Genomic DNA, 14856 nt, shown 5'->3' on the forward strand with positions numbered 1-14856 from the left:
ATTCATACAAGAAACATTTCCATTAAAGAACAACCATTATAGCTGGGTGGTGGTGGCTCACACCTTTAATCCCAGCACTGGGAGGCAGAGGCAGGCGGATCTCTGTGAGTTCGAGGCCAGCCTGGTCTACAAGAGCTAGTTCCAGGACAGGCTCAAAGCTACAGAGAAACCCTGTGTGTGTGGGGGGGGGGGGGGGGGGAACAACCATTATAAAATATATTTAAATAAATATATATTTATATAAAACAATTACATGAATTGTTAAGAATTGCTAGAAGCACTGGCTAGTCTAGTCTTCCAGAGGACCTAGGCTCAATTCCCAGGACCCATATGGCAGCTCACAACAATTTGGAATGTCAGTCCCTGATTTGCTACTCTCTTCAGGCTTCCAAAGACACTGCATGCATGTGGTATACAGATATACAAGTTGGCAAGTACCCATATAAATAAAATAAAAATAAAATCCAAACTTTTTAAATGAACATCAATAAAAAGAAACAAAAACATAACTTAAGGAGCAAGGCAAATATGGTACCACCAGTTTTTTCCTTACCTTTCTCTCCCATTCCCTCTACATACTAAACCATTAGATTACATTCCTAAAGTTAGCCACCAAGGTCTATTCCCTTATAAATTCTATTCCCTTATTTTACCATTTCCTCCCTCTGAGACTGACTACCACAGTCCAGCTATCAAATTACTAAAGTACTGCAATCAAAAGCCCCCTTTTGGCTATACTAATTAACATGTCCAAACAAAAGAAACCAACTCATCCTAACATGACCACATCCATCTCCTCTCATAAACATCAAAGTTTACTTGGTAAACTTGTGAAATCAAGTATGTTTACCAATTACAACTTCAGCTAGATGGGTCAGCAGGTAAAAGTACTTACTATACAAGCCTGACAACTGAGTCTGATTAAAAATTAGTTTTGGAAGAAAATAAATAAGCAAGAAATTCTTAAGAATTATGGTTGTGGATATTCCTGCCTTCCAAACTTCTCCTTAAAAAGAGACTGAAAGCCAGGTGATGTAGCGCACGCCTTTAATCTCAGCACTCAGGAGGCAGAGGCAGATGGATCTCTATGAGTTCGAGGCCAGCCTGGTCTACAAGATCTAATTCCAGGACAGGCTCCAAAACTACAGAGAAACCCTGTCTCAAAAAAAACAAAACAAAACAAAATAAAACAACAAAACCACACACGCAAAGAATTAAGCAGTAAGGAAGAGACAGAGACTGGCGGTTAAGAGAACTTGTCATTCTCCCAGAGGACCAAGTTTGGTTCCTAGGACCCATACATAACCTGTAAGCACAGCTCCATGAGTTTTGATACCCTCTTCTGGCCTCCTGGGTCACTTGCAAACATGATATATACACTCACATAAGCACATTAAAAAATAGTTTATATATGTGTGTGTGTGTATGTGTATATATAATAAATGAGAGACTGAGAGTTTGTAAAGTGTATTGCAAAGTACTTCTTAGTTGAAGAGTACTTGTCACTATGTAGAAGGTTCACTGAGGGGATAGGGGGAAGTTTCATGACCATAATAAAAGCTTTTACAAGCCGGGCGGTGGTGGCGCACGCCTTTAATCCCAGCACTCGGGAGGCAGAGGCAGGCGGATCTCTGTGAGTTCGAGACCAGCCTGGTCTACAAGAGCTAGTTCCAGGACAGGCTCCAAAACCACAGAGAAACCCTGTCTCAAAAAACCAAAAAAAAAAAAAAAAAAAAAAAGCTTTTACAAACAAAACTCGGATCACCCTAGATCTCATAAACATTAAATGGAGAACTAATAAATCAAGTTAACATCCTCCCAAACCTCAAGAAGTTTGCAGGCAGCATTTTTTCTAAAACAATCATCTACTCTCACTCCTTCACACTATAACTAAGGTTTCTTACTTCAGCTGAGCAGCTGCTTCTTCTTGTTGCCGTTTGGCCTGCTCTTCCTGCTTTTTTCGCTCTTCTTCGTGTTTCTTCTTTTCTTCCTCCTCTTTCTTCTTTAATTCTTCTTCTGCCTTTGCCTTTTCTTCCTCTTTTTTCTTACGTTCCTTGTCTTCCTTTTTTCTCTTATCTTCTTCAAGTTTCTTCTTTTTGTCTTCAGGGATTTTACTGACCTCCTTCTTGGCAGGGATCTTGAGATCGTCTTTTGGTTTCTCCTTGCTGCTCATTGGCCGCCTTTCACTGCAGTCTTTCTCCTTATTGTTTAGTAAAGAGTCTTTTTCTTCCATACTTGCTGACTTTTTACGCTCAGCTGGCATTATGTGACCCAGGACAATCTGTAGGAATAAAAGAATGTCAGTACTGTGGGCAGAATGGCTTTTATTTAATGATAGGACATTATATTTCAAACAAAACATATGAATCTTGGCAACTATAAAATTTTAAAATGCATTCAAACTAATATTGCTGTGATGAAAAATAATGTCTTGGGGACTAGGGTGTATTGGTGGTAAAGACCTTGCCTAGCATGCACAAAACTTCGATCTCCAGCACCACTAAAAAAACTGTTGGTTACATTCCATGTTTTATCATTATTAGTTACTCCTATATCTAAGGATTTTTGTTTGGTTTGGTTTTTACTCTCTAAGAAAATATTCAAGCATAAAAGTGGATCAGGCATGGTGGTATACACTTTTATCTCAGCACTTGGGAGGCAGAGGCTGAGAGATCTCCCTGAATTCTAGGCTGCTTGGTATACAAGTTCCAGGACAACCAGGACTCTATTAGAGACCAAGTCTCAAAAACTAAAGCATAACAAAAGAGTTGTAGCACAGCACTTGGAACTTCTAAAAACATCTAGCTCCAACTCCAAAATAATTCAGCACTGCAACTGGAAACATCATGAGTAAGTTTTAAACACCCCCCGGGGGGGGGGTTGTTCCTTTTCTTCTTTTATTGATTTTTTTGTTTTTTTTTATTAATTAATTAATTAATTTATTTATTTATTAAGGATTTCTGCCTCGTCCCCACAACCGCTTTTTTTGAGACAAGGTTTCTCTGTAAAGCCTTGCTGTCCTGGAACTAACTCTTGTAGTCCAGGCTTGCCTAGAACTCAAAGAGATCGGCCTGTCTCTGCTTCCAGAGAGCTAGGATTAAAAGCATGAAGCGCCACCATCACCACCTAGCTAACCCAAGTTTTTTAAATGTGTTAAGAGCAATACCCAGGAGGCCAAGGCAGAAAACTGCCCTGAGTTAAGAGGTCCGCTAGTGTTTCAGTGCAATGCCCAGCAAAATCCCAGCAAAATTCTTCAAAGACCTCAAAAGAACAGTACTCAACTTCTCATGGAAAAGCAAAAAACACAGGATAGCCAAAACATCTTGAGTAATAAAAGAACGTCTGGAGGCATCACAATCCCTGACTTCAAACTCTACTACAGAGCTACAGTACTAAAAACAGCCTGGTATTGGCATAAGAACAGACAGGAGGACCAATGGAACCCAAATAGAAAACCCAGATATCAATCCACACATCTTCAAACACCTAATCTTTGATAAAGAAACAAAAAATATCAAATGGAAAAAAGAAAGCATATTTAACACGTGGTGCTGGCATAACTAGATATCAACTTGCAGAAGAATGAAAATAGACCCATATTTATCACCATGCACAAAACTCAAGTCCAAAAGGAGTAAAAACCTCAACATAAAGCCAGCCCCACTGAACCTTATAGAAGACAAAATGGAAAGTACACTTGAGGGGCTGGAGAAATGGCTCAGCGGTTAAGAGCACTGATTGCTCTTTCAGAGGACCCAGGTTCAATTCCCAGCACCCACATGGCAGTTCACAACTGTCTGAAAATCCAGTTCCAGGGGATATGACACCTTCACACCAATGCACATAAAATAAAGATAAATAAATCATAAAAAAAATTTTAAAAAAAAGAAAGAACAGGGAACCACTTCCTAAATAGAACCCCAGCAGCACAGACACTGAGAGAAACAATTAATAAATGGAACCTCCTGAAACTGAAAAGCTTCTGTAAAGCAAAGGACACAGACAACAAGACAAAACGACAGCCTACAGAATAGGAAAAGATCTTCACTAACCCCACATCAGACAGAGAGGTCTGAGCTCCAAAATATACAAAGAACTCAAGAAACTGGACACCAAAAGAACACATAATCCAATAAAAAATGGAATACAGACCTAAATAGAGAACTCTCAACAGAGGAATCTAAAATCGCTGAAAGACATTTAAGGAAATGTTCAACATCCTTAGTCATCAGAGAAATGCAAATCAAAACAACTCTGAGATTCCATCTTACACCTGAAAGAATGGCCAAGATCAAAAACGTATGCTGGACAGGTTGTGGGGAAAAGGGAACATTTGTGCATTGCTGGTGGGAATGCCAGCTGGTACAACCCCTTTGGATGTCACTGTGGCGATTTCTCAGAAAATTAGGAAACAACCTTCCTCAAGACCCAGTAATACCACTTTGGGGTATATATCCTAAGGATGCTCAATTGTGCCACAAGGACATGTGCCCAACTATGTTCATAGCAGCTTTGTTTGTCATAGCCAGAACCTGCAAACAACCTAAATGCCCCTCGACTGAAGAATGGATAAGAAAAAGGTGGTACAGCTACACAATGGAGTACTACACGGCTCTTGAATTTTGCAGGAAAATGAATGGAGCTAGAAAACATTATTTTGAGTGAGATAACCCAGACACAGAAAGACAATTATCACATGTACTCACTCATAGGTCGTTTTTAAACATAAAGCAAAGAAAGCCAACCTAAAAACCACAATCCCAGAGAATTTAGACAACAATGTGGACACTAAGAGAGACTTCCATAGATCTAATCTACATGGGAAGTAGAAAGTAGAAAAAGACAAGATCTCCTGAGTAAATTGGGAGCATGGGGACCTTGGGGGAGGACTGAAGGGGGGATGGGGAGAGGAAGGGAAGGGAGCAGAGAAAAATGTAGAGCTCAATAAATATCCATAAAAAATGTATATAAAAAAGAGAGGTCTGCTAATGTTATATAGTGAATTGCACATCAGCTTTCACTATACGATTAAGTCCCTAACTTTAAAAAAAAAAAAAAAAAAAAAAAAGATAGGTTGGCAAGGTGGCTCATTGGGTAAAGGTATTTGCTACCAAGTCTGACCATTCCAGGAACCTACATGGTGGAAGGAGAGACCCAATTCTTACAAGTTGGCATCTGACCTCCACATACACTAAGTAAATAAGTAAATAATTTTTTAAGCTTTTAAAGAAATAAAAAACTTGAACATTGGAGATGCAGCTCAGTAGAAGAGTGCTAAGCACACTTTAGGCTCTGAATTCGATCCTTGGCATAATTAAACAAGCAAGCAAGTTTGTCTCTTTTGCTGTGATCATAGTTGAAAGAAGGGAATACTATCTAACATGAGCAATGTCCTGGTCCAACCCTCAGCACCCCAAAATACAAGGGAGGAGAGAAAGATACTGTTTTACTGTTTATACGATATTCATGGGATGTGTTTACACAAGAGAATAAGTACAAAGGAAAAACTCTTGCTACCTACAAATCAATGGATAGAGAATAGAAGATTCACAAATTTTACCCCATTATTATAATCTCTTCAAACTTTTAAAATAAAAAAACTTATCACCTCAAATTAGACCAGGCTTACAATCTCATTAGTACAGGCAATATTTATAAACATTATATATTATATATTAATATATCTGTATATTCTGTTCTATATTTGTCAATAGGGTAGGTAGCCTGTAGCCCAGGAGCTTCTAAACCTCAGCACTATTACCATTTTGAATAGGCCTGGTGTTCTTTTGTTTTTTGTTTGTTTAGCAGTGATAGAAATGAAACCCAGGCTTTCTGTCCACTGAGCTGTATCCCCAGCCTCTTTGTAAAACTCAAAGGTTATCCTATATCCCTGAAGCAGCTAAGCACCGCTGCGCCTCCCATCTAGTAATGCAACAGTCCCTCCTCAGTATGACAACAAAAATGACTCCAGGTATTAAGAAATGCTCCTGAGGAAAAAGAGTATCACTGGCTGAGGACCCACAGCACTAAGTCACTTAAACATAAAATCTGCAATTCAGTTCCTCAGGACCACCACATTTCATCGCAGTTCCCCATGCCTAATACATACTGAACACTTCCACCATCAAAAAAGTGCTATTTGAACAACACTAAACAAACTCACACCCTTAACTAGAAACTACAAATACTGGAAGAAAAAAACCTGTATATCTCACCAAAACATAGGAGTCTCCTAAAAATACATTTCTCCACCCAGAATTAGCTACCTCATATAATTTATTAGGTAATCCTTTTGTTTTAATTTCTAAATAATATACAAGTTACATATAAGAAAACCACAATTTAATTTTCAAAGTATAAAATTACTTAAACTTCTTAGTGTCTTAGTAAGTAGTTTGGATATACACAGTATTCTTATATATTTTCAACTATAGAATTTAAATTATAGCAAACAAACCCCAGGTTAATAGCTAAAACATTTGCAATAATATAAAGTATAAACAAATAAGGAATTTACTTGAACACACTAAAACATTATACCAGCAAGACAACCTAGACCAGAATACTGAAAGTTTGTAGATCTTAGTAGTCAGTCTTTACCTCCTTCAGCTCCCTTCTTTCACTTTCTTATTCTCCAGTATATACCCACCGTTAATGTGAAAATGCCACAGTATAAAATAAACTTTCAAAACACACTATAAAATAAACTTTCAAACAGTATACCACCAATAACCAGTCACGGGTATCACACTAAACATTTTATGTACCTTCTCACTCTATACTAAAATCTTTATGAGGTGGATATTGTTTTCCCTATTTTTTAAGTGAGTAAATTGAGACTTAACCAAGTAACTTGACCAAGGCCTTCACAGCTGGTGATAGAACTGGAATGTGAACCCTCTGAGAGTACCAACCTGTGAAATGGAAGACTTGATCACAGACACTTGACTATGACAAGTCATAGAATTGTGAATCTCAGTAGGTATCTGATAATGGTTAAGCACTTGCTACATGTTTTTACCTTACTGGCACACATTGGCTGAAAGAACGGAGGCAACATAATGTCTAAGGTAATAACACAATTTTACTTAAGGGTATTGGTCATTAAATGCAACAAAATTTTAGGAAATTGAATTTTATGACTGAAGTATCAACAAGATATTTCAAAGATTACAAGAACATACATTTCTCAGACAACAAAAGAACATCAGAATTTATAGCTAAGGTGTTGCTTACAAATTAAATCTTAAATTCTTCTACAGCATAAACAAACTCACTTTTTATCTGACAAATCCATGAAAGATCATCATTTATAAGTTTAACAGGGTCCCAAACTTTCATGACTCTCCAATATTCACCTAAACTGTAAAGAACTACTACACTAATAGATGATAAAAGTCAGTGACAAATGAGACAAATCCTATTTCAGAGGATGACAAACCAGATTCCCAACTAGATCTTTAAGTGCTGGTCTCAGAGCTAAATTTTAGCTACCAAATTTGTATCCAAAAGTGCAGGCAACAATGCAACTTGTGAGAACAGAACAGGTTTTCAAGTCAGATATCAGATTTGCATGCCAACTCTGTAACTTACTAGCTATGGAAATCAGGTAACTTAACTTCTCTGCTTATTCTAATTATTCGCCAATAAGATGGAGCTATGGCTACATATCTTAAGGAGTTACTAAACACAGTAAAGAAAGCCATTAAATAAGTGTCAATTCTCTTTCACACTTAACCCTGAATAGGCCATTACACTATGATAGAGCCTTACAGACAGAACTGTTAGCTTTTACACTGAGTGCTGGAAGGCCGTGTGACCTGCCCAAGTTTACCCAACTGGCTTTAGTGGCCACCCAGTTCTCTCTCTCCCACTATACTCACAGACGCAAAGGATTTTTAAAGACCAAGTAAACACTAGAAACATGAATCCAACAAGTACATATTTGCATTTTGCCAACTTTAAAAAATTAAACTGAGCTCATACTTAACGCTAAATTCTTACTTTAATAACTCAAACTTTAACAACAGAAAATAATTAACCTAAGGTGTTTCCAAATTTCCCATGTACTATTACATAAAAATAAAGAACATAAAGGTTAGTGTTCTTGAAATTGAAATACAATTAACTCTTACAAACTACTTTGCTGAATACACTTTCATTCAGACAACCTTAAAAGGAAAGCATGGTACAAAACCACCTTTCTAGCTCCCAAAAGAATGCCCTGGCACTCGGTCTGTATTATTTTACTTGGTTTTCTAAATATACTCTAAACTTCCAAAAGTAAGTAAAAACGATTTTACTAGTAAAACAGATCCCAGTGCAGTGTGCAGGACAGAGAACGGAGGTGTTTCCCTAATAAAGCTGTAATTTGCTAAGTACCATATGGTCTATGTATGAAATCACAATTAGACTACTCTGAAAATACTACAGAGTAAGAGAATGCTGGTTTACCTTTCAAGCCTGTGTTTTGAACTCAAAATGTTCTAAAGGTAGAACAGCACAGAGATATCTTCCAGTCTCTAACTTTATTCTTTTACAAAGTCCTTATATAGATGTATATATATGAGACTCATTCAAAATTTTCAGAAATTTCACCACAGCACAAAAATGGCTTTCCTGATGTTGTGTGCGACTTTTATGACCACCTAAAAACTATGACAAAAGAGAAGGGTCAGTAACTCTTACTTTCGTCTAATGTGTCAGTCAGCACATTTAAGTTTTTTGAGAGAGTAGAGCTAGTCGCTACCATGCGTAACCCCAAACCTGTAAGCTGCTTGGTTCACCAGAGATCAAACATCATCATGTGATCGCTCCCTAAGTTCAACAGTACTACTAAGAGAGTACTGAGAGCCTCAGAGAAGAGGCGAAGAATCAACCAACCTACCTGATTAAAAGGAAGTAAATCCAAACAACCCCACTGCCACCATCCGCAGATCCACCCCGAGCCTCTTCCCCGCGCACGCAGCTCCCACAAACCCCCGCTGTGGTTCAGTGTCCCACCACCGACACACTTCCCGGCCGCGACTCCCATTCCCGGGAGCCATCCTAGCCCTAACCCCAACTTCTCGCCCCACACTCCCTCAGCACCGCAGCCTCTCGGGCTCGGCTGGCTCCTCTACACCGTCCCACTTCCTTGTCCAAGCTCCCCCCTCCGGAGTCCGGAGCTCGCCCCAGCCTCTCCCCGCACTCCTCCACGCCCCCGAAAACCTTCCCCCCTCCACAGCAGGCTCCCCCGCCTCCAGCCCCGAGGCCCGGCCCAGGCATGTGGGGCAGGCATCTCTCCGGCCGCCCTTCACGCCAGCCCCGGGCGGGCCCGGCCGAGAGATCCCCCCACATTGAGCAGCCCCTCCGGGAGAGGGAGTCTCGGGAGAACGACGTCCGACCCGCTCGTCCCTCCGCTGCTCGCCGCCCCCGGACAGCTGGAGTGCAGAGTCGCCTCTCGGGTCCCTCAGGGAGTAGGAGTCCAGGCCGGGACCCCTCAGCGCCAGATCCTCCCCGGCGCTGGAGCGGAGGGGAAAGAGGTTCCCCGGGACTCACCTAGAGCCTGTTGTCAACATTAGACCCGGGTTTCCCAGCACCAACTCCAGCGCTCGGGCTCTCCCCTCCCCTCCCCCCACCTCTCTCGCAGCCGAGGGCCCGCCTTCCCTCAGCTCCCCCTCCTCCCTCCGCCCGTCGGCCCTCCCGCCCGCCACTCACCAACGCGGCCGGGCTGCCGGGGGGCGGGGCGGAGGGTGGGAAGGAAAAGGGGAAGGCTGCCCGCACTATTGCCCAATCCAAAATGACCCTCGTTGCCGGGCTTGGGTCTTATTCAAGCCCGCATTTTGAGTCAAAAGTGATAAATATATACCAGCTTTTCAAGCATATGCCATCTTCTTCTGTGACTCGTTCGAGTTTCCCGATAGGTGCATCTTTTTTTTATATACAGGCATGGCCTAGGCCAACTGCGACCAGTGCCTCCAACCTGGGCCTCGATAGAGGGGAGGAGCGTTCCAAGGACCGGAGGCGGGAAGTGGATTGGTCGTCAGGAAAGGGAAAGCGCCTGAATTGGAGGTGCGCAGGCGCAAATCCTTCTCCTGTGGCGCGGGGAGGGAGGGGGCCGGAATGAGGCGGGGCGGAACTAGAGGAGGAGGAGGAGGAGGAGGAGGAGAGTGGTGGGACAGTACAATTACGGAGCGCTGTCGGGGACAAGTTTGGTCACTCGCCTCTCGGCGGAGTTTCCCAGTGTGATCGTAAGGAATAGGTTCAAGGAGGCAAAGTTTGATTGGACTAATACCGAAAAGATTGAAGATTAAAGAAGTTGAAAACTGGAGAAGCTAAAGAATATGGCTGGTGAGGAAGATAGAGGTGTCTTAGGGATAAAACTAGACTGAAAGTCTCGTGGGGGGCTTTCCAGGATCAGTTGTGGGTGTTGGACCTGAAAAACTAGAATGAAACGCAGTCAAGACTTTTCCTACATGGTTCTTCTACAAAGCCCTCTACTGTAAGCTTTTTAAGTTTTACAATGGAACGAATCACCCTTTTTTAAAGGGACAAGGATACGAACTTGAACCAAATAGACTTTGAAATGCGTTATCAACTGCTCGACCGACCGTTTTCCTAAGTGAATGTAATTGTACGTCTGACCGCCAATCTTTGTTGAAATTGTGAATCTGCCAGGATGTGCATATGGCTCCGCTCCGGCTGGACCGTAGCCAAAGGAACAAAGGTGCAGAACAAGCCTGGATTCTTGAGATGTCTAGGCTCCTTTTTATTCAGCCTTTGCCCATTTAATTTCCCTTTTCTTATTTATTTATTTTAATTCATTTATTTTTTGAGACAGAGTTTCCCTGTGTAACAGCCCTGGCTGTCCTGCACCCTCGTTTTGTGACCAGACTGGCCTTGAACTCAGAGAGACCTGGCTGTCTCCGCCTCCCGAGTACTGGGTGTGCACCACAGCCCAGCCTCTTCCCTTATTTAAAAAAACACCCTTTTGTTATAATCCTCTTTCAAATTGTGCCTTTTCTGTGTTTTTTCTTGTTCAACACAACCGCTAGGTCAAGCACATGGAGGGTAAGGACCAAAGGAGAGAGGTGACCGCTCCCATTCTGTATTATTAATAAGTAATTATGAGGTGTTTTTTTTCTATGACACCACACAAGTGAGGACAGCTTACATTTCTCTCCTTTGCTTTTTCTCACTGTCTTAAACCTGCTCCAGATCCGGTGTGGTTCACATCTGTAATACCAGCACCTGGGAGACTGAAACTGGAGGATTGACAAGTTAGGGGCCAGCCTGGCAAACATAAGCAACATCTTATCTCAAAACAAAGTATTTATTTATTGGGCCTGGGGATATGGCTTAGAGAATTGCCTTCTGTTTCCTGAAGCCTTGGCTTCCAACTCAGGATCCCATTTTAAAACCTAAAAAATGGGAGCTGGAGAGATTGCTCATCAGTTAGAATCACTTGTTGCCCTTGCAACCAACCATTAGCTCCAGTTCCAGGGCCTCTGAGACCCTTCCAGACCTCTGCAGGCCTCATCTATACATCCAGGCACACACGTATTTTAAAGACTTTTTAAAAAGGAAAGATTTGCCCCTGTAGTGACTAACAAGCTCTCGTCCTAAACAAGTCAACCCATGTCTTGTTAGCAGATGTTATTATGAAACCTTGTAAACACAAAGATCAAAGAGAAGAGCTAAGATAAAGCTCAGTGGTAGAGCATTTGCTTAGCGTGCAGACCACCCTGGGTTTGCTCCCTAGCACCAAATCATAGTATTTTAATACACTAAAGCCTGACTTATCCAGCTAGATATAATTATATCTATAAACACAGCAATGAATTCTGCCCGAGAGATGAAAGTTTAATCATCAACTAGGCATGAATGCAGCTCCATTTACAGCAGGGTTGCATCATCTTCAAACTGTGTTACATTCAACATAAATTGAAAATATTTCACCTACTTAACCTACTAAACATTCTGTCTCAACAGCACAATTTGCTTACAGTGATATTGTTGTCTCATGAGTACTTACGTAATTAACTGGGAACTGTAGTGCCTAGCACCCAGATTAACGTTTGCTGTCTTGAGAAAAAAAAAACATTGCCTTTAATCCCAGCATTCGGGAGGCAGAGGCAGGCGGATCTCTCTGAGTTCAAGTTCGAGGCCAGCCTGGTCTACAAAGGCTAGTTCTAGGACAGGCTTCAAAGCCACAGAGAAACCTGTCTCGAAAAACAAAAGAGAGAGAGAGAGGAGAGAAAGAGAAACATCAAAAGTCCAAACATGAGTTTCTACTGGATGTAAGTTTACTTTTGTACCATCATAAAGTAAAAAACCCTAAATTGAACCGTAGTTACATTCGGGACTATCTGTGCAATCATAAAAATGGGTAAGACTGCCCAAGAAAATATCAAGAAGAGGAAGGCTCAAGACTAGTCCCAGAGAAACTTCTAAATATATAAAGGTTGGGTCTGTAAATGGGAGATGAAGGAGAAAAAGGAAAACCAGTAAGAGTGTTGGTGTCATGAAAGGCAGAGGAAGAAATGTTTCAGGGAGGGAAAGTGAGTAGCTGTCAGTGTCCCTGAGAAAATGGAGAACACCATGATGAGACGTGCTCATTTCAGAAACCATATTGGCCTTGCAGGGGGCAGGGTAATAAAATGATAGGACTATATTAGGATTGTTGAAGATTAAGTCGGAGATGGGGGAGGGATCTATATTTGGGGAATTTTACTGTGAAGACCAGTAGGAAAAACATAGCCATAAAAGAATTTGGAATTTTGATTTTTGTAACCAAGTGTTGGGATCAAGCCCAGTGTAGTGTACCTGCTCCATAAGTACTCAGCCACAAGGCTACACTCTATCCCTATTTTTTTCTTTATGTCTTTTGTTTGATTGGTTTGGTTTGGTTTTTCGAGGCAAGGTTTCTCTGTGTAACTTTGGAACATGTTCTGGAACTGACTCTGTAGACCAGGCAAGACTGGAACTCACAGAAATCCATCTGCCTCTGCCTCCCGAGTTCTGGGATAAAATGAGATAAATGGCCAGGTGGTGGGGGCACACACCTTTAATCCAGACAGTTGAGAGGCAGAAGCAAGATCTCTGAGTTTGAAGCCAGCCTGGTCTACAGAGCAAGTTCTAGGACAGCCAAGGCTACACTGAGAAACCCTGTCTTAAAAAACCAAAAGGAAGAGAGAGAGAAATGTCGAATATGTTCTAGTTAAAATGATCCAACTAGAAGGGAAAGATCTAATGATAGAGAAGAGAGCAAAAAGGCCTCTGGAGAGGCAAGCTCCTTGTGGTGGAATGAAGGGACAGACTCGGAAGTGCGGGAGAATATGGTGCCCTGAGTCGAAGCAGAGACATTCTAAGTTAGAACACAAAGCAAAGGCAATGGGTGCCTGTAAAAGGGAGTTTGTAGACTAGGAGGGAAATTAGGAAGGACTTTCTCCTCGATCCTATTTTAGATGTGTGGGAGTGCACATGAGAAGGATCAAGGTTGATGCCAAATGTCTTCCTTAATTACTCCCCGTTTATTTTTGAAACAGGGCAAAAGCACAATTAATAAAAATCCAGAGACTGATATTGGGATTCAACCTGAAGACCCAAAAAGCAGAGCAGCCAGCCACTGGCTCTTACCTTGACCTCAGTCCGAAATGGCGATCCTGCCTCCAGGAATCTCAAAATAAGACTGTGACTGAGAGCTGTCTCCTCCCATTTTATAATCCTCTTTAGTTCAAGGATTAAAGTCATGCACTGCCCAGTTTCTATGGCAACTGGTGTGGCTACTGGGATTAAAGGTGTGTGTTACCATTACCTGGTCTGTAAGGCTGACCAGTGGGGATGTTTTACTCTCAGATCTTCAGGCAAGCTTCATTTATTAAAATGAAATTGAAATGCCACTATATTTCCCCTTTTTGTCTAAAATAAAGAAAGCTATAACTAATATGAGAAAACTATATATATTAAGTACAATGACTATATACAGTATATACAGCCAATAAATACAGCAACAATGTCTAGTCTGTTTGCATTTGTCAAATTCAGAGAAAATATTACATATCTATCACATCTTGGTTAAATAATAGTACTGTAATTTTCCCCAACTTTCTTCGTTTTAACACTGCTTAGGAACCAGTGCACCTGAGTCCCTTTACTCCAAATACTAGGAATCCGTGCCAAGATAATGAATTTGAAGGGAAAGATTGAAATGAAAGGGCAGGGTGGAGAGGAAGAGTTTTCTGTTGTTGTAGCCACTAATGGTATGTTTGCCACTAATGGCAAAGGTTTGTGAGTGTAATCATCAGTTCTAACCATCAGTATCATTTCATTTTGTACCACAGAATAACCAGGCAGTCAGATGGGTAAGGTGAGAAAGCCAGTTTTCTACCATCTAATTGTTCTTCACTATTGAACTTTCTAGCTGCATTGCTAGGTCCCTGATGTGGGCTATCTGTGATTAAATGGTCCATACACAATTCAGAGCTAAAATCTCCAAAGCAATTAAAGACATACCTTATCGTGTGTGTGTGTGTGTGTGTGTGTGTGTGTGTGTGTGAGAGAGAGAGAGAGAGAGAGAGAGAGAGAGACAGACATTTTGTTCTCCCCATAGTGACATGTACTAAGGCTGGGGCTAATGTCAACATATGTATAGAACTGAATAAAGTGGATCTCTCAGAAATTTGTTTTGCCTTTAAAAGGGAGATGGGAAGATGAAAAGGGGGTGTTACATACAGGTAAGTGATCAATCTGGTTCTGGAATGGAGTGGAGATAGGGCTTGGGATGTAGGCAGATAGGGAAGCACTCAGCATGGTCACATCCAGGCAGGACGTGCTTACCAGGCTTGAAGGGCTTTCAGTATCATCTCACTGATA

General features: G+C 41.3%; 1 protein-coding gene across 7 annotated transcripts in view; it reads right to left on the bottom strand.

Annotated features, from left to right (window-relative positions):
- Upf2 (UPF2 regulator of nonsense mediated mRNA decay) overlaps window positions 1–9913 on the bottom strand; it is a 101034-nt gene extending 91121 nt beyond the window's left edge. For 2 of the 7 annotated variants that reach the window (XM_041630760.1, XM_041630761.1), the window contains exons 1-2: window positions 8888–9085; window positions 1905–2281 (exon numbers count right to left, since the gene is read on the bottom strand). In XM_041630760.1, coding sequence (XP_041486694.1) covers window positions 1905–2281; window positions 8888–9034 — 524 coding nt within the window. In that variant the 5' untranslated portion in view covers window positions 9035–9085. Of the gene's footprint in view, window positions 1–1904; window positions 2282–8887; window positions 9087–9540; window positions 9649–9850 lie in introns of those variants that run through there. The other 5 variants (XM_041630763.1, XM_041630764.1, XM_041630759.1 and 2 more) reach the window with 5 other exon arrangements.
- Between the last annotated feature and the right edge of the window lie 4943 nt (window positions 9914–14856).

Source organism: Microtus oregoni, unplaced genomic scaffold (assembly GCF_018167655.1).
Source record: "Microtus oregoni isolate MIOR12 unplaced genomic scaffold, Mior012 000035F_ref0000213, whole genome shotgun sequence".
NCBI lineage: Eukaryota > Metazoa > Chordata > Mammalia > Rodentia > Cricetidae > Microtus > Microtus oregoni.